General features: G+C 37.9%; 1 protein-coding gene across 1 annotated transcript in view; it reads right to left on the bottom strand.

Annotated features, from left to right (window-relative positions):
• Nucleotides 1-19,754, bottom strand: part of Pgd (phosphogluconate dehydrogenase) — a 67,024-nt gene extending 47,270 nt beyond the window's left edge. Inside the window, exon 1 of the mRNA XM_081736473.1 lies at nucleotides 19,561-19,754. Coding sequence (XP_081592599.1) covers nucleotides 19,561-19,571 — 11 coding nt within the window. The 5' untranslated portion in view covers nucleotides 19,572-19,754. The remainder of the gene's footprint in view (nucleotides 1-19,560) is intronic.
• Between the last annotated feature and the right edge of the window lie 1,328 nt (nucleotides 19,755-21,082).

Here is a 21,082-nt window from a genome sequence, read left to right as displayed (position 1 = left end):
AATACAGTATATTACACTAAACCGTTTCTTAATGAAGTACACTCACAAACTGTTCGAGGTAATTCCTCACATCACAGTAAGAAGGAAAGTTTATAGGACCTATGGGGAAAAGTGTGTAATTTTTGAGCTAGGGCCGCTCAAAAGCGCGGGAAAGCTACCTTTCAACATGCGTTATTTCGAAGTCAAGAAACCGTGGAAAGACGGTCCATATCAGAGTAAAGTAAGTCGCACATACGCATCCAAATATATGTATTTCAGCAATGTGTAATAGGTGCCAGAGGAATTCCCTACATAGGGTGACCAATGATTAAAAAGCCGGACTTTATGAATTTGTAAACCTTTCTCCGTAAAGTCCAGCTATGTCAATGGATTTAATATTACACGCCTCAACAGAAATAAAATCTTCAAAAGAACAATCTGGATTTTCAAGCAACGAGAGTCTCTTATGTAAACGTGTTTCATGTCCAAGGTGAATATGACACGGTCACATCTCTTTTCTAAAACAATTATGAAGAAGACGGATATTTATAATTGATTTAGCCTGCCCAAGGTTTCCAATCTATGGTTTTCCTACCAAATATTGGAACTCTAAATTTTTCTCACTTTACAACTTACAAAAAATGAACTGAACAATGAACAATTTGCAAGTGCTGAAATGTGAGACTGGAGCCATCAGAATAATGAAAAGTTAAACAATTATAATGAGACAACTGAAAAGCAGGACAAATGGCCGTCCGGCTCGACTACTAAGCCGGACACGAGACAGGGCCTCCAAAAGCCGGACTGTCTGACCAAAAGCAGTCCCTACAAGCAGGGACGTACGTAGGAATTTATTTCGAGAGGGGGCTAAAACAATTTGAGGTTAAATTATATGAAAATTTCTAAAACTGCCCCTAAAAGTAAACATTTACAAAAAAAATCGGGATTTCGGGGGGGGGGGCAGACTCCCAGGACCCACCTCCTGCGTACGCCCCTGCCTACAGGGACTAATTCCTAGACATGCTCCCAGTAGAATTCTCGAAAGTGACCAACATTTGGATGTTTGCAATAATATGGTGATTTTAGCTTGCAACACTGCATGACAAATGTAGGGATTTAGGATTTAGATTTCTGGACTTTCACAGCATCTAAGGCCATTTAGCTCTTCACGATTTCAGAGATGACGTCCCTCGGCGAGCACACAATCCGGGGAAAGGGAAGGAAGAAATGATTGGGAAAGGAAGGAAGCGGCCTGGGACCTATAAGTAAGGTACCACCCCGGCATGTGCCTGGTGTGAATGAGGAAAACCTCATTCAGGGTGGCTGGCTTGAAAAAGCGTGTTACACTTTTTCAACCGAGTGACCCCACTGAGAGTCGAACCCGGGACCGCTCGCACCTGGGATTTTTCGTTTTCTATGTAGATTTGAAGCACGTAATAATCTGACGTGGTACAATTTGAAAAAGTACAATTAATGTTGGTTTAGCAACATTGTTAACCTTGAGGAATCACAGATTATGCCAACCAATGTCCCCCTGCCGATACTTGCACTATAAGTTATAAAATTATCATTTTTTGTCGATTAGATCAAAAGTCTCAAGATAAATGGCCCATTATATATATATATATATATATATATATATATACAGTATATATATAGTATATAGGCCCATAAGGTGTACTTTCTGGCGCAGGTTGATCCAGAAATAAGGTTCCCATCAATTTTACAAATAGACAACATTGTTTATTCTCATAGCAATATGCATCGTTGGAAAGAAGACACTTTGCTCTATTTTTCGACATAATCGCCATCTTTTTCTACGCATTTTTGTAGACGGTGCTCCAATTTTGCATCCTAATGTCGTATAACTCCGCCGCCAACCCGCTGAGGAAGCGTTTCACATCGTTTTTGACTTCTCGTCGCTCCGAAAGCGTTGGTCACTCAAGTGTTCCTTTAACTTCGGGAACAAGTGATAATCGCTAGGCGTGAGGTCCGGACTGTACGGTGGGTGGGGCATGACAGTCCACCCAAAGTGACTGTCTTCCACTCCGTTCTTCATCGTGGGAGTCCTTTCGACCGGCACTAAACTCCCTGCACCACTTTCGGACGTGTCGAACGGACATACACTAATCGCCATCCACCTCTGTCAACTAACGATGAATATACACGGGTGGTCCCTTTGGCGTGCAAAAAGCGAATTATGGAATGAATCTCGCACTTGACGGCAGCAACAATGGGTACCACCATTTCGCACTGCTGCCGAGCCAAGACTGAGCGGCGCAGCGAAGCGCGGTCCAGCGGAATCGAAAGTGGGGAACAGCCGCGCACAGTGGTGTTGCTGGATTTCGACTCGCACTTTCCCGTGCGGCTGGAACTCTTTGAGAACCTTATTTCTGGATTAACCCTCGTATTATCTCGGCTATGGCTATACGAGGATGCGTTACCCTCCGCAGCGAACGCGACCTAAGTGGGAAGTTCTTGTGAGAAGACATGAAAGTCTTGCTAAAAATCCCCTTGCCTGGCAACACGTCTTTCCTTTTTTCTTTCCTTTAGACATCTACTGATTCCGAAACAGCAGGCGGTCTATTCTTCCGAAAGAACCCGACATATTCTGCGCGTTTTTATTCCTTTCGCGTTTGCAGCACATTGTAATTAGCCACCCACATTTAAATACATGGTCAGCGTATTCCATGTGTACAAATGAGCCATAAAAATGTGTTGCGAACGCAATGAGTAGCCGTGCACTAACTCAGAACATTTCGGCCTCTCGCAAAGCTTTCCTCCGAAATTTGCGGCTCTCCCAAATAAATAATTCTCCCGTTAAGATCACTTCCGAAACTTTCGTTAAATTTAAAAATAAGTAAATAAACATACATTTGAATCAGGTTTTGTAAGAACAGTAATCAAAATCTGCATTAACAACGAATAACGTTCATAAGACCTAAACGGCACAAGACCTAGTATTTAGTTCTTGTGTCTGTTCCATTTACTTGCTTTAGTTCTGAAATTTGCCACCACCATATAGAACTGTGATACTGTAATAGTTACCATACGGCAATGGCTATGTTCATAATACTTAAAAATATTATTATCCTACAGTTGTATATGAATTATACAAACTAACTTATTCCATTCTAAGAATGAATGAAGACTGTTTTTTTTTTTTTTCTTTTTCTATATTCACCCCAGCTAGCGCCAAGTAGGCATTGTAGTCGACAAAACCGTGTGCCTCATTTTTCTCAGTAGATCCGGGTTCGATTCCACATTAAGCTGTAGGTCCACGTCACATATAGTATCGCTGCTGAAAGGCACGCTAAAATCAAATCAATCGTTTTTCTCAATAATTTTCCGTTTCCTCCTACACTCTTCATTGGACTATTTCGTTTATCATCATCACCACTGTCTCTCTTAGTTTCGGACTATATTCGTGGGACATTTAAAAAAAAGAAAGAGAAACATTAGCAAACAGTGCTGCAAAACAAATCAAACACGATAAACGGTCATTTAAACAGGAAACATTTTTATAATTGTAACAGCCGTTGGATATTTTATTTTCAGTAAATTGGAATATTTCTTTCGTTCCTGAGAGCATTACGTGAAAAGACTGAAGTTATAAGCGGCCATAAATCGAAAAGGGGCCAACGAGGTGTGTTAGTAGTTATCGAAAGTACCGTAGTATTTATTAACTGTACGAAATATGAGAAATGTTTCTAGATAGCACATGAATGTTTCCTATCTACACCATATTGAAAAATTGATGTTGGCATTTGCATTTCACGTTCATGAAACAGAATTTAAGTTAAATAGTTGCATATATAGATCAATACCGTAAGAATAATATTTTATAGAGTATAAATGCAGAATAACAATATTTTATCAAGATAACTTGAGTTAAGTTACATAAAACATTTTCACAGTATCAGTGGCGGCGTAAGGGCGGGGCGAGCGGTGCCACCGCCCCGGGCCCCCCTTTGTAGAGGCCCCCGGACGGTAGCTAAAAAAATACTAAAGAATCTTGTTAGCATGAGCCTTATAAGGGCCATCAAGATTTATATTCCACACCTTTCTAAAAGTAAACGCAATTAATTGTCAATCAATATTACACCAAATAACAGATGAAACAACAGAAATACCTGTCTAATAAAACTAATCAGTGCCGGATTTCCGTATAAGCTAAACAAACTATAGGTTAGAGCCTCACTCTCTTGGGGACCTACAAAGAAATTTAAAGAAAAAACTGAAGGTAGATTAAAATCAAATAAAATAGTCTCATTATCTTGGGGGGGGGGGGGCGAAGAAATTTAAAGGAAAAGGATAACTGTAGGTGAAAAACTACAAACGTTCCACTCTCTTTGGGCCCCAAAGAAATTTAAAGAAAATAGCTGAATGTAGATTACAATATAATAAAAATAAAGGAGAAATCGAAATGTTTTGTGCTGTTTACATTCTAAGGTCTTATGATGCAAGTAATTGGGCCCGTCTGCTAACCTGCTTCCTAAAATATCACTGTTATATATATATATATATATATATATATATATATATATATATATATATATATATATATATATATATATATATATATAATTATAGATTTATTTATCAGTTCAAGGGAAAGGAGCAAAGAAGAGATCAACGTACATAATGCTTTATTAGGGTACTAGCATTCAGTTCCTAACTAAAAAGCTCTTTGGTGCAGACGCTGCAGTCACTGATTCACTTTGTTTTCCTTCCTTCTGCTTTTTTTTCTTCTTTCTTTTATCCTTCACAAGTCGAATTTTTAGCGAGTGAACCCCTTTTGCTTAGCTGGTTTCCACTTCTTTGCTCTTGTATTTTGGCGTATGAATTTACATTTCAGTCCACAAATTTAGAGAAAAGAAAATGTTCAATAAGAAACCAAGTGTTCAAATATTCAAAAGAAAAAAAAAACTATTTTACTTTACCAACTTTGTGCAGCAGTTAAATGGTGAGAGCGAGGAAAGGCTATAAACATGTTGCTCTGATTTGGCTTTGATCTACCTGAATGACCTGGATGGCGTAGAATTATTTCAGGATTGTAAGGATATAATCCGTTCACTAAGGTGTGCTCAGAAAGCTGAAGAACAACTTGACTTTTCCCCACAATTCATCTGACATATGTTTCTTCAATGTGGATTGAAGCTTTTAAAAGTTTGGCAACCGTTCTTCATATTTTGATGACATTGCCCGTATCTGTCGCATCATATGAAAGGTCTTGCAGTAAAATGAAGCTGATAAAATCATACTTGCTCTCCACAGTGAGTCAGGAAAGACTCACGAATCTGGTCATTCTTTCTATCGAAAATGAAATAGCATCTACTTTGGATTTTTATAGTATAGTTGAGAATTTCACACCTATCAAAGCATGAAAGGTAGCATTCTGGATGCTGGTGGAACATAGGCTAATAAAGTAGTGGAACTATCGTCGAAAGTAGTTTCATGTTTCAATTCAAGACAATAAAATTACAAAAGTGCCAAAAGAATAAAAAGCCGTCAAGATCTGTCAATTGACTGGTGATGGATGATAATGAAAAGTAGGATGGTACGGTACAACCCGTAGTAGGGTTCTGTGCTCGCATATTTAATCTATGATACCCCAATTATTCAATACATTCAGGATTTTTTGTTATAATATTTTCTAATACTGTGTTAGTAATTGGTAATGGAAACAGTTATAAGTGACAGAATATAAATTTGACTGAATTATTAAATACAAAATAATGTAATCATAAAACAAGTGTGAAATCTAAAAATTATAACAAAGAAGAATTTTAGGAATGATCAAAAAAATGCATCAAAAGATTGCGATCTTGGCCAACATTTAGTTTTTAGATCAGGAGCCACAAAATTTTTGAACGGCCTCTAAATCGAGTTTTCATATTTTTTCGAAATTCGCATATCATACTGAGTTAAGTGATAGTTTGGGTTAGGCTACACTATATGTAGTTCTCCAGATATAAGGCGTACAAGAAACTTTTTTATTGAAATATATAGGGTCTTTTGATGTATTTTTGCATAATGCACAACAAATATTTTGAACGGCCCCTAAATTCAGTTTTCGTATTTTTTCGGAGTAAGCACATCATACAGAGTTAAGTGATAGTTTGGGTTAGGCCACACTATATGTAGTTCTCCAGATAAGGCCTACAAGAAAATTTTTGACTGAAATATACTATATTGGATCTTTTGATCCAAAAAGAGAAGCAGGAGAGAAACATTCTAGTGTTTAGCTATTCATTGATATTTCGGCGAAAGCAGTGGAACTAAATAGACTGTATATCATCATTGGAGAGGAACCTAGTAAAAGATAAATGAAGAAGACACGCAGGAGAGAAATCTATTCTAGCCATTATTTACAGATAGTCCGGTATAAAAAAAAAAAAAAAAAAAAAAGTAAGTAAGTATCGTGTATGATCACTGGAGAGAAACTGAATATTAAAGTGAATGGGGCTAATCGTAGGAGAAAAATCTAATCAAATAAAACCGATGTAGCGTAAACTCAGACAGGTGAGAAACCATTAATAAACTTAGCCAAACAAGAAATTTCACAGAAAAACACCAAAGGCGAGAACCGAACAAGAAAATTCTAGTAAACTTAGAGCTTACATTTAGAAATCGCATCGGTTATATTATTATTTGCAGGTTTTTTTTTTTTTTTTCAATATCAGCTCATTGTTACATTTTGTACGTATTTGTTTCTAAATGTATTATTACGAGCATTACTTCCACTATTCCATCTAATTACAGTACACTTTTAAACTAGAATAGTATAATTTAGTGTAGGATAAATTCTGGATTATTTGTTGTTACGTTTTGTTTGTTCTTAAGATTATTATTTCTGTTGTAGTTTCCGTTACACTTGTACCTCTAACCCTTTTCTATCGTGTCCTTTGTTTAAAAATGAATAAAAAAGAAAAAATATGCAATGATAGTCCTGGTCCGGTTTATTTTTAGATACCATCCTAAAGGCGGTTCTGAGCATTAAAAAATAGACAGGGATGCTGAATGTCACCCCCCATGTATTTAATAAATCCTAAATTAAGATGATTTAAACAAACATACTAATGGGAAAGGGGGAGGAGGAGTAAACAGAGAGAATGGTTATGGAAATGAATGTCAAAAATAGCAGTGTATAAATCATGATTGTTCGAGAAGGGGCCCCGATCAACTTCACTGGTCCCGGGCCCCAGTTTGCCTTACGCCGCCACTGCACAGTATGTCGTTCTCCTAGGTAGTAGCGAATACAATTCTCTGCTTTTTATTTTATTTATTTTCTCAGTTTTGTCGCGTGTGCCTATTCATTGCATAAGCGATTCATTTCAACTTGTGATATAACTAAATCTTACTTACGAAGATAACGATATGTTTTGTATGATACTGAAAATATGTTTTGTATGATATTTTTTAAATTCGTCTTAGAAACTTTTTCATAGAACGCATAAGGACCTACTACTAATAATAATCGGAAACAACCATACAAAATATTTGTGTACGGAAGTTTGTTCGCTGAATGGAACTGCATCAAAACGTGAATTGCGAATCAGTCTCATTCTACTCGAGAGGAATTAAGATAAAACATGGTGGAATTTGCTACTTAGGGTTTATGTCTTTTAGGTCTTGTGCCGTTTAGGATTAGTGCCGCATCCCCTTTCCTTCAGTGTCGAGTTTTTCGTATGGGCCCTGTCTCTACAGCCAAGTTCCTTGGGGGAATGTCAACATGGAAACAAAGTTCTTAGACATACGCCCTTTTAACCCCCATGTAGTCGGCGCCAGTGCCCCAGCAAAATTTTAAATAACGCAGCTGGTTCAATAGTAGTAAATTATTGTACCATGCTGTGATATTCTTATTCTGATCCCATCCTTCTGATGCTAAATATAAGAAAAGAAAGTGCGAATATTCCCCGACATTTTCTTAACTGTTCCTCAGAAAGAAAGGAATATCTGAAGAGGCTTTATTTAATAGACGAGTTATCACATTCTCTGTTCAGAATGACGTAACAATTTCTCAGTTGTCTTTTAGAAGATACGAGGGTCACGTGGAATGATGGGAATCCGTACTAGGTCAAGGTTGGTCACGCACCTGCGACATCAAGAAGTGCCTTCATCACGCCACACACCACGTATGCATTACGTGTTAACACGCGCTATTTACTATATTTCTTTCGCTTGTTAAATGCAACAGTAATGCCACTACTTCTTGCACTTCATTCAAAAGTAAATAGTTTAGGGTAAATGCAATAACTGGTTCCGTTTTTAATCTTTAAATTATTAATAAAACTTAAGTAAATATTTTTAGAGGAAAATGCGAGACGTTTTTCCACTTGTCTCTTTCACGTATGCATAAAATATTATGTCGCTGCAAGTCTCTGTGTCCTTGCTATTTTAACCTTTTCAGGACGAACGGCTCAACCCTTGAGCCAGCAATTCAAACCTCTCTAGCTCAGCTCCTAATTAACCTAGAGATATGATTTTGGTATGTATCTCTTCAGAAAGGATGGAACTTTCTAATCCTGTGTATATCATTCATGTAATGGGTCCCTCCGTGAAGGGGGAGGGGGGCAAAGTTGGGTGTTTATAGTGTTCCCTCTCTCCCTTCAGAATTTGGGGGGAGGTACCCCCCCTGATGGAGCTACAACGATAAAAAAAAGGGCATCCATAGAAACAAATGAACATACTAACTAGCCATATCCAGTCCATGACTTTTGGGCTTGAGAGGGGTGAATAGGAGGGGTATTGAATTTACCCTTTTTCTTATTGTATATTTTCTTATAAAGACAAAAAAAATATATTTCAAATTCGAGGAACTCTGGCAACATTGTTATTCATCGTACGCAAGAAAAAAAATCTCACATTTACGACAGATATTTGGGACAATGATACACAAAAGTCAAACCCATCGGTTCAATACAAATGGAAAAAGAAATTCAGAACCCCACACCTACGTGACACATCCTGTATATTATTCAATATCCACTGTAATGTACTCTAACGTTGACAGCCCTAGCGACATTCGTAATTATCACAGACACACAAACCATACCTCGTTGAAAACCTTATAGATTAGCCATTCCAACAATGTAACTTTTGTGTGTCTCGGGCCAAACCAGTAAAAGAAAAAGAAGACGAAAATCAAAATTTTGGGCGGAAAATCAAATTTTTCGAAATTTGTCGGACTATGGCAACTCTGTTATTTTTCGTACGCAAGGAAAAAAAATCTCACATTTAGGCCAGACATTGGGAACAACGATATAAAAAAATGAATGGTGTAAGTGCAATAGGAGTGAAGAAAAAAATTCGGAACCTCGAACCTACGTGAGTCATCCTCTATTTTTTTCGATAGATTGTGGTATACGCTAATATCGGCAGGCTTGGCCACGCTCCTAATTGTCACAAGCATATCAGCTATACCTCGTTGGAAAGCTTATAAAACAAACATTTGAACAAGGTAACTTTTGTGTGTCTCGGGCCAAACCAGTAAAAGAAGAAGACGACGAAAGTCAAAATTTTGGGTGGAAAATCAATTTTTTCGAAATTTGTCAGACTTTGGCAACGCTGTTATTTGTCGTACGCAAGGAAAAAAAATCTCACATTTACGCCAGACATTGGGAACAATGATATAAAAAAATGAATGGTCTAGGTGCAATAGGAGTGAAGAAAAAAATTCGGAACCTCGAACATACGTGAATCATCCTCTATTTTTTTCGATAGATTGTGGTATACGCTAATATCGGCAGGCTTGGCCACGCTCCTAATTGTCACAAGCATATCAGCTATACCTCGTTGGAAAGCTTATGGAACAAACATTCCAACAAGGTAACTTTTGTGTGTCTCGGGCCAAACCAGTAAAAGAAGAAGACGAAAGTCAAAATTTTGGGGGGAAATTAAAATTTTTCGAAATTTGTCGGACTATGGCAACACTGTTATTTGTCGTACGCAATGAAAATAATTCTCACATTTGCGCCAGACATTGGAAACAACGATGTAGAAAAATGAAGGGTTTAGGTGGAATAGGAGTGAAGAAAAAAATTCGGAACTCCGACCCTACGTGAATCATCCTGTATGTTTTCGAGAGATTGTGGTATAAGCTAACATTGGCAGACTTGGCCACGCTTCTAATTGTCAAAAACATATCAGCCATACCTCGTTGGAAAGCTTATAGAACAGACATTCCAACAAGATAACTTATTGAACAGACATACACACACACACACACACACACACACACAGAGAGAGAGAGAGAGAGAGAGAGAGAGAGAGAGAAAGGAAAACAGTTATCACCTCAGAACGCACCGTTCTATTTTTAGCCTGGTCAGAGTCAGCTGTAGCTATCAGTTGAATCTAAGGGTCGTAAATATGCATTTCTTTCAACTCCCTCCTTTGACAAGTTATTTAGTTTTAGAAAAAAATCTTCCTGACGAAGCAAAAGGAAAGAATAGCAATGATCTTGCGACGAACAATATTAGGTGAACCAATGCGAGTTTATTCTCTGTCGTTAGTAAGAGTGCATTCCTACTGCACTTACACGGTTTATTTTTTGCACAATTGTTCACAATAACGGGAGTAAATGTGAGAATTATTTTTCTTGCATACGACAAACAACAGTGTTGCCATAGTAAGAAATTTCGAAAAACTTGATTTTCCACCCAAAATTTTCATTTTTGTCTTCTTTTTCCTTTACTAGTTTGGCCCGACAGACACGAAAGTTATCTTGTTGGAATGTTTGTTCGATAAGCTTTCCAACGAGGTACAGCTGATATGTTTGTGACAATTAGGAGCGTGGCCAAGCCTGCCGATATTAGCGTATACCACAATCTATCGAAAAAAAAATATAGGATGATCCACGCAGATTCGGTGCTCCGAATTTTTTCCTCCATTTCTATTACACCTACACCATTAATTTTTTTATATCATTGTCCCCAATGTCTCGCGTAAATGTGAGATTTTTTTGTCTTGCGTACGAGAAATAACAGCGTTGCCATAGTACGACACATTTTTTAAAAATGGATTTTCCAACCAAAATTTTGATTTTCGTCTTCTTCTTCTTTTACTAATTTAGCCCAAGAGACACGAAACTTGCCTTGTTGGAATGTGTGTGTTATACGGATTCCAACCCGGTATAGCTGATATGTTTGTGACAATTAGGAGCGTGGCCAAGCCTGCCAATGTTAGCGTATACCACAATCTCTCGAACAAAATACAGGATGATTCACGTAGGTTCGGGGTTCCGAATTTTTTCCTCCATTCCTATTGTACCTAAAACCTTCATTTTTTAATATCATTGTTCCCAATGTCTGGCGTAAATGTAAGAATTTTTTTTCCTTGCGTACGACAGATACCAGTGTTGCCATAGTCGGACAAATTTGGAAAAAATAGATTTTTTCGCAAAAATTTTGACTTTCGTCTTCTTCTTCTTTTACTAGTTTGGTCCGAGAGACACGAAAGTTACCCTGTTGAAATGGGTGTCTCATAAGGTTTCCAACGAGGTATAGATGATATGCTTGTGACAATTAGGGGCATCACCATGCTTGCCAATGTTAGCGTATACCACAATCTATCGAAAAAATACAGGATGAATCACGTAGGCTCGGTGTTCAGAATTTTTCCCTCCATTCCTATTGAATCTAAACCCTTCATTTTTTGATATCATTGTTTCCAGTGTCTGGCGTAAATCTGAGATTTTTTTTTGCTTGCGTACGGTATATATCAGCGTTGCCACAGTCTGACAAAATCTGAAGAATTGTATTTTTGAAAAAAAAAATGATTTTCGTCTTCTTCTTCTTTTACTAATTTGGTCCGAGAGACACGAAAGTTACTTTGCTGAAATGTCTGTTCTATAAGGTTTCCAACGAGGTATGGTTTGTTTGTGTGTGACATTTAGGGGCGTCGCCAAGCCTGCCAACGTAAGGGTAGACGAAAATTTGTCGGGAAAATAGGAACAGGATGATTCACCTAGATTCTATCTTCCGATTTTTTTTTACCTAGCTATTGTACCTTTGCCCTTCATTTTTTGGTATAATTATTATCAATGTCTGGCCTACAGGTCAGAATATTTTTTCTAGCGTACGACTAGAAACAGTGTTGCCAGACTCACAAATTTCGAAAAAAATATTTTTTTCACTTTTTCTCTTTCTTTCTTCTTCTTCTTCTTCTACGGGTTGGGTACGGTAGCCTCAAAAGTTATCTTACTAGAATCTTTGTTTCATAAGCTTTCCAACAAGGTATAATTCATACCCATGGAAGAATTAGGAGGGGTGCTAGGGCCGCCAAAGTAAAGGTCTACGATTTTCTTGAAATCCCTGCCCGTCCTGAAAAGGTTAAGAATATATTTTCGTAAGAGCTCATGACGTTTCATCCTCTTATTGTTTAAAAGCGGACATAAATAAATATTCATTCATTAGTGGTTATTCAACCAAACAACGTTATAAAACTTACTGTGAATATAGCATAATCGTAGCTATACAAAAGAATAAATAAAGCTGAAATTTTGTATGATCCAAATGTTGACAGAAGAAATTGTTCGATACCCTGTATGATCTCTAGTTTACTAGTGTGACAATATATATATTTTTTTAATAGCATTAAGTCAGATTATTACATATTTCAATATACTAATATTTATTATTGTGTTACGATGCAAAATATTCAAAACAATATTACAAATATCCAAATTTTGGACTCTTCTACAACAGTAATAAAGCAACTGTGACAAATGGGGTAACGCACATTCAAAGTATATTAGTGTCGTATACTAAAGTACATTTGCAACCTATGTTTCTTCCAGACATGTTTTTGGGGCCACAACCCTCTTCTTCCCCGAGCTCTGAGAGTACCCTCCCAGGGATCCAAAAATACGTCTATAATATGATAAATAGTACCGTGTGAAGATAATATATGCCTCTCCGAATACTAAGTGTGCCCCCCGGAACATTTTTTCTAAAAAACAGTTTGCAACACTGGTTAAAATTATGACTGCAAGAACGTTCAAATTACAACTATCGAAAACTATTCCTGTTACACATTATAGAACCAAAAGAATGCAACAATCATTATATAAATTTGTCATAAATACGGTACGTCATATTAATCAGTATCTCTATTCATTTTTTTTTTTTTTTTTTCATATTTCCGGAACAGTTTGAGATTTCAAGTTGCCACAAAAGGCATTATGATCTTTATGTCTATTGAAAATAATCTACCTCGTACATAAGCAGTTTCTCGAAAAAAAGCCTTTCGAAAACAGTTAAATTTTCAATCCCTTGTATCTTTGTTCCTATTTATTTGAACTATGTCATATAACCCTAATAGTCGATACTAGATACTCTGGATGTAAACTCCCACGTTGTGTTATTCATATTGTAGAGGCCTCTAAAATTCGGAAGTTTGTGATACTGTAGCATCCTTAGATTGAAACACTGATAAAATAGTCATATTTTATGTTTCAATTTAATCGTAGTATTGTGTGTTTCAGTTTAACATGTAGATTTGAAATATATAGTAACTGGTCATAGTGAATTTAAAAAATAACTCAATGTGGGTTGGTAACACTGTTAACCTAGTGGTATTGCAGAATTGCCCAGCTATTTCCTCTTGTCAACATTTAGGTCGTACAAATTATCATGGTTTGTGTATCTATTAGTTTAAAAGTTACAAGGGCATTTCAAGGTAAATGCTACACTAAATAAAAATTTCATTTTCCGGATTTTTCTAAATTCCGGAATTGTTCCGAAATCCGGATTTTTATGAATTCCGGAACTGACCATGAGAATGTATGAGTACTTTTAAAATTTTGCAGTCGATTTTGCTGCGTCCCTTGACATCAACATTAGAGTCTTCCCCTCAACACACGAAAGACATTCTATCATGATTATCCATGACAGATTTTTTTTTTTTTTTTTTTTTGTGAGTAATGACAATAAATATTAATAGTTTAGTTTTAAAATTAAAACCAGAACAAGCAAAAAAAAAAAAAAAAAAAAAAAGAAAGAAAGAAAGAAAACTACAGTCCCCCCTCCCACAAGCCGCCATTGCCATTTATCGTGTGAATCAGACTGCGCTCTTAGACATTTTAAAGTGTGAAGGCTCCTACTTCATCGCACGCTATTAAAAACCTCAGGTGGCGAGCAGCCTTGGAATAACATGGACTACCCATTGCACTCGAACTTTCTCTATAAATTTATTAGAAATATTAGACATTACGAAATAGTGATCTCGTCTTTGAGGACACCAACCACTCCCTCCATTAATACAGGATCAAGTCAGGTCTACAATTGATATTCTTTTCACATCAAAAGCATATCTCATGAACTTGAACTGAAAAAAAAAGATATATATATATACAGTTGGCATACGCATTCTCAAACAGTTCTGAAAATTACATTAAGAAACTAACTTTGTTCTATTTATGTTCATTTTCCGTTAAAAAGAAAAATAAATCCATTCCTCATTCTTTCAAAAAATAATTCGTTCCAACTGTGCATTTTTAACGTTCATTAAAAAAAAAAATAGAGTAACACATTTAGAAAGAACTGAAGGTAATTACCCCTCGGTTCTTGTAAAGGCATACAGTGGTGCCCTCCCCCCCTCATGTCCATGACGCATCCCCCCTCAATTGTCTATCCGTAGGTGTTCTTCCATGAAAAAAAACTTTTCGATTAATTTTTACACCCCCTCAAACATATTTATATAGATTTTTAACTCCCCCCAAATATTTCAATGACGCAGTTTGTGTCATAGCCCCCCCCCCCTTGTGGGCACCCCTGAAGGCATATGTGAAACACTAGCAGATTCTAAAGAATCATTTGGATGGGGTGGATCGATTCAAGCTTAAAACGAGATTTATATCAAGTCAATAAAACAGTGCTATATTCTCTTTATAGTCCTATACAATAGTAGCCTTTGGAGGGGCTGTCCCCCTCTCCATAGCCCTCCCCGTGGATCCGCCAGTGATGTGAAGATCAGGGAAGATTTCTAGTGTTGTTAAGTATTCCGTAACATAGTTACGGATTATTCAGTCATCTAAAACTCAAGTTGAATAAATTCAAAAATAAATGCACATACCAAACGAGGCATTTAAAAAAAAAAAAAAAAAAAAAAAAAAAACAAGAAAATGATAGAAAGAGGAATTTATTGTAATTGATATACAAGTGATATTTTTCAACGTAGTCACTATGAATCTTCAGGCATTTCGATAGCGTGGCACAAGCTTCTGTAATACCCTCCGAGTAAAAATATGACGCCTGAGAGTGCATCCAGTCTATTTTTTTTATAGAAATGTCGTCTCGAGTACTTCACTGTCGTTGAAACGCTTAGATCCAAGCCACTTTTCGGGTGAAGAAAAAGAAAGAAATTGCTGGGTGCAAGATCACAGCTGTAAGGGGGATAGCTGTATAGTTCCCATAGAAATCTTTAAATTGTCTCAATAGTATGAGCAGATGTGTGCGGGCGAGCGCTGTAATGGATCAGAATTCCAGAGAATAGCATTCCTCTTCGCCGATTTTGGATGGCAAGGTGCAGATCATTCAGTGTTTGGCATCACACACCTGCTGTAATTGTTCGTCCTGGTTCTAAGAATACCACAAGAATCACCTTTTGGTTCCAAAACACGGTTGCCATGATTCTGTGAACTGAAGATCGTGTTTGAAATTCTTAGTTTTAGGAGAATCAGAGTGCCGCCACTACATTGACTGCTCCTTTGATTCCCCACTGGCGTACCATATCGAGGTTTGATTCCTTGTCATTGTGAAAAAAGGAGGTGGTCATACCTATTTTCCTCCTAGCGGGCCAGGAAGTCACGTGCAGCTAAAGCAGACAAATCATGAATGAAACTAAATAATTACGAAAGAATTGGTAGAACAAAAATGTGGGAGAACACCGGAGAATCTCGAGAAACTCCAGGGACACTATGTCCTCCACCACAAATTTCTCTGGTTTCAGATCGAACCAGGGACCCTTCACAACAGAGATGAGTGCTCTAAAACTTAGCTCCGTCGTAGCTAAGCGATTAGCATACGCGCATTTGGCGTAGAAAAACCAGGTTCGATTCTCAGAGGGACCTTGCGTGGTTCGGATTTCACGTTAATCAGTAGATGCAGCCTCGCTGCTGACCAGGACGTTAAACTCAACGCTCTACAACTTTTTTTTTTAAATCCTGGCTCTCAGTTTTTTTTTCAGACTTCTAGAACTGCCAGGTTCGATGACGATACGAACACAAACTCTGAAGCCACTTTAAAATCCGACCATGTTCTACAGCGGAACTCGAACCTCACATGGTTATCGCCTAATAATCATCAGTCTAATGCCTCAAACCGCTCGACTACACTCACCAGCTATTATGAAACAAAAGGTGTGGATGTGATACCGTCCCCCTCCTCCCAATGTTATTGCGTTACAATTATGTTCTTTTGTATAGCATTATGCAACACACTAGTTTATTAAGTTTCAGCTACAAAATAAACAGTTTTGTTTTAACCTTTATTTTACAATGTTCTTTTTACTGTTCAGTCATTAATCTATTCCAAACACTGGTGGATCTAGCCCGGGGTTGGGGCTACCTCCCCCCAGTTTTTCGAGTAACAAAAATAATTTTAGCTATTATTTATATATTTTTGGAAGTTTACTATAAACTCATGATATACCTATCAGTCTGGGTTCAGGTTGACCCCCCAGTTTTTGCCTTCTATATCCGCCACTGATTCCAAAATATGTTTTTGCTAAGTTTACTGCTATCCTACTTTTAGCTGTTAAAACTATGGCCCCTTTTAAACCCTAGCGTCTCCTGATAACACCAAGCAATATCAGATATAGACCATAGAACAGGCCATCGCGAAGAGGGAAACAATCAGTCAGTGGTTGAGTTAGCACCGTTTATTCGCAGGGTCATATATTCGATTTTCGGTATTATTTAAAATTTAACGCCCGTTTTCAGAACAAAGGCTATATGAGACGTGGGCCTACAGGGATCTGAACCACACGACTCTCACCGCCCAGGGCGACGTGTCATAAATAAATATAATGTAAACGTATTTTCTCATCATTTTCCAATTATTTATCTTCAGTAGTGGTGCCATGAAAAGAAAGGTCCCCAGCCAGTAAGTTTGTGGTGGACAACATCGTGTCAGTTTTTTTTCGGGTAATCCAGTTTCCTTTTACTTTCTCATTCCACCAATTCTTCCATAATCATTCATTTACATTTACCTTAATTTTCGTCTCCCTTGGTATAAAGGGCATAAACGTCGGACGTTAAAACTGCAAGATTTCTTGCTACTTATACAGAATTTTGTAAATAAAAATGTAAGGTGTCTCCAAGACAGATCACACATCTATAGCAGGACGCAAAATTACCGGTCGCCATTGGAGACTAGAAATTTAAAGCTGGCGACCAGTGTTCTGTAGGAATTGTTTCCGTCTAAACTCACAGGGCTGCGCAGTTTCTGTTTCACACCAAAATAATTGTCACTGAGTGGAAGAAAACATTGAAAATGGAGTTTTCATAACGTTGTAATTCGCTCCCCCCTCCCTTTCCCACCTTCAATCGAAAGATAAAATATATTTTATAACGTGTATATGAATTGTCCAATTCAATATTGGTTATCCTATATCTACTTGTCTGTTTTTTAAACGTTATGCTCTGATGTAATCTCTTTCTTTGTCAAACCGAAGGTCATGGGGAAGGGCCCTCTCATAATTTGTACGTTAGAAATACTCGCGATCTTCAATTTTGGATTGGCGACTGCGTCTGACTTTGAAATTTTGAGCCTTGTCTATAGTATACGTATCACTGGTTCGATTCAAGTTCATAGAAAAGGCCACTAGGAAAAACCTATTCCCCCAACCATTTTTCCATTTACCTCCAAATTATGCCAAACAATTTGCTGCACTGTACTTTGACCTACTGCTGCATGAAGGCCTGGTTTAATTCCAAGCTAGCGGCGTACACAGAAGTTTTGTTACGGGAGGGGAAGTTCAAATAATTTCAGTTGTTAGTATATATATATACCTTAATAGGTAAGGTAAAAGTTTATATTTGCACATTTGCTCAAGGGAGTTAAAACTTCGAAACCCCCTTGCTTAAGCCAACGCTTCAGGGTATGTGAATTTATTAATAGAAGAATATTGCCTTCCCTTTTCAAAGAAGCAAGAACTAAAATCCACATGATCATACTGTGGTGTACGTAAGGGAGGTTTCGGGGTTTCAACTCCTCCCCCGCCTTGAGCAAGATATGGAAATATATATATAAGGTATGTAGACAAACACCGTAAATTAGCCTATATTAAATTGGGAGCTTGAAGCTCCTCCTTGATGAATTTCTGCGTACGCCACTGTGACCATATAGGCCTATACTAACACATTTCTGTTTACTTCTTTGAATTTCGTGCGCAATGAACAAATTATAAAAACCACAAACAGCATTCGTTGAGTCCTTTAGATGTTAACGTGAGGATAACAGTGATTTTCAGCTGCGCAAGAACTAAGTTTAGAATTGATGGAGAAAGAGTGTTGGTTTATTTGGAATATAGCATTCCGTTCAGCAGCGAGGGTGTATGAGACGTAGTCCTACAGCTTTATGTGGAAACCGAGAACTACATGAGCTCCTACCGGGAATCCAACACAGGTTTCCTGCGCCAAAGGCGCGTGCGCTAACTTTATAGCCACGAGGAAAGGGAGAGTTAGCACCCAGGTCTTAGTTTCCACTGAACTTTGGTTCACAGTTTATTATTGATTACATGCTTAATTTTGCCTTGTATAAAAGTAAGGTCATTGCTCGCATAGACGTGCTCACCGCTTCCAATAAGACTAATGTCTTGAAGTTAAGCTTTCCTTTTTAGCACCGAGGATACAGGCCCGTAGCCAGCCCCAAAATTTAGGGGGGGCAGCTGAAGTTAGGGGGGCCCGATCCAACCATATGATAGTTCATTTGCAAGCCTACTGTAAAACTTTTAGGGGGCCAGCAAAAATTTAGGGGGGGGGGCGACGGGCCTGTGAGGATATACGGTGCGTGAGAGATTACAACGTAACATGAAATCCGAACAATCCTGATTCAATCAAATTTTAATGTCCTCCTATCAGGAGTAGAACCTGGGACCACGTGCACTAAAAACGCACTTGCTACCCACTAGACCAGTGGGGCTAAAGAGAGCAACTGATGATACATCAATATATCACTGTTATTTAAATTCGTTCGAGTCCCGCTCAAGTCGATCTGTTCATTTTATCAAGGCCTATTCAGTTTCCTCTTTTCAATGTGCATGCTTGTATATTATTTCTTACACGTATATGTGCCTGTTTCATACATATTCTTTCTTAACGCATGTCAAGCTTCTAAAACCCATGTTAATGACAATAAATTACACACATAAAAGAGCGAAACACGGAGCACCGAACATACATATCAGCACGCACTATGACATGCAACTATTGAATTTTGTAGTAAGTCCGCCTGACGCGTGGAGGCTCCACTAATACCCGGCGTTATACTTCACTTGACATGTTTCGTTTAGTAATTTGTATACCACTGAATAACATAACGAGCATGCATCATGGAAACAAAAAAGTTATTGACTTACTGCTGCGACATCTTGGTTGCTTTGACAAAGCTTCTGCACCCGTGCTTGAATCTGCTCACAGAAACCACCTGCGAATAATGAGCACTCAGCAACACACGAATTCTCCCGGCAGATGTCAGACAAGTACCCGCAGTATTCAACGTCGTGAATGTTGCCTTGCACTCGTGTCGCCTAACTACTTCCGAGCAGAGTCAAGTCAAAAGAAACTTGTAATGCGACGGTGTCAAATCAGAGAACACTTAGAGATAAGAATTATCGAAAAAGAAATAAGTTAATCCCCCGAATTGCGATCTCGCTCGCTTGGCAACGTTGAAAACTATGTTTAGATAGCTCTGTAGTAGTAGTGTATTATAATTCTCAAGGATATGGGAATGTGATTTCTGTATGCTTTCATGTTTTCTTGCGCGTGAAGTGACACACCCCCTTTTGTGGCTAAGGAAAAGGCGAGAGAGGTTTTTTTCGCTCTTCTTGATCGATCACATGCCTTGAAGTCAATCGAGGCCGGTGAACGTGTGGATTGAAATTGTATTTCACATCCAATATAGTTTATTTCCCCAGAAAATTGAATAAAAGCGATTGACGTAATTTCTTAGTCTCCATTAGTTCCTTGTGGGTAGATGGTTCGCTATGATGCGCGCCGACTACATGGGTGCTTCGGTTCGGAGCTCCGACATCCACACAAGTAATCATGCGGGTGCGCCGCACCCATAAGATTTTTAATTTAGACCCGGGTTTGAATTTGTTTCTCTTGCGTTTAAGTCAGCCGTGTTACCGACTCGGCTACGGCAACCCAACTTATCCTTATAGTACCGATGTATTTTACTTTATGAAGCACCAAGGTCGGTATCAAAGGGAGGTCTAGGGGGGCCGCCCCCCTAAACTTTTGCTGACCCCCTTAAAATTTTCATGGTAGGCTTGCAAATGAACTATAATATGGTGATGAAATATAATGGGGTTGGATCGGGCCCCCCCTAACTTCAGCCGGGCCTCCCCTACATTTTTGGACTGGCTACCGGCTTGAGCACAACCCTTTATGACAGTGTTCATAAAAGATTTGAACTAAAAATAAATCACTCAAACAGGCCTATCGAGACTTTCCTGAAAAAAATATAGGCTTACATGTCCCGCCATTGATATGCACCGACATAAATTTTGGAAAGTCGGTGCCGTTGTTTGCTATTCAATCTCAAATACGTGGCGTAGGGGACACCCAGGTTCATGATTCCTAATGGGGTTTCGGGGTTCAACCTCCCCACCCACTTCAGCAAGATATGAAAAAATAAACATTTACTAGCCCTATCTTAAGATACACACACAAAAATTAAGCTTGTCCTTTAATATATATATATATATATATATATATATATATATATATATATATATATATATATATATATATATATATATATATATATATATATATATATATTGAGTAATTAAATCTCCCGTGATGAAAATCTGCGTACACCACTGGATACAGCTAGCCACTAGTTTACTTACTGATTGCATATGAAATCCATGT

This window comes from Thermobia domestica, chromosome 13 (assembly GCF_964235325.1).
Source record: "Thermobia domestica chromosome 13, izTheDome1.hap1.1, whole genome shotgun sequence".
NCBI lineage: Eukaryota > Metazoa > Arthropoda > Insecta > Zygentoma > Lepismatidae > Thermobia > Thermobia domestica.
Note: the sequence above shows the minus strand (reverse complement) of the source record. Positions and strands in the feature narration are given on the sequence as shown.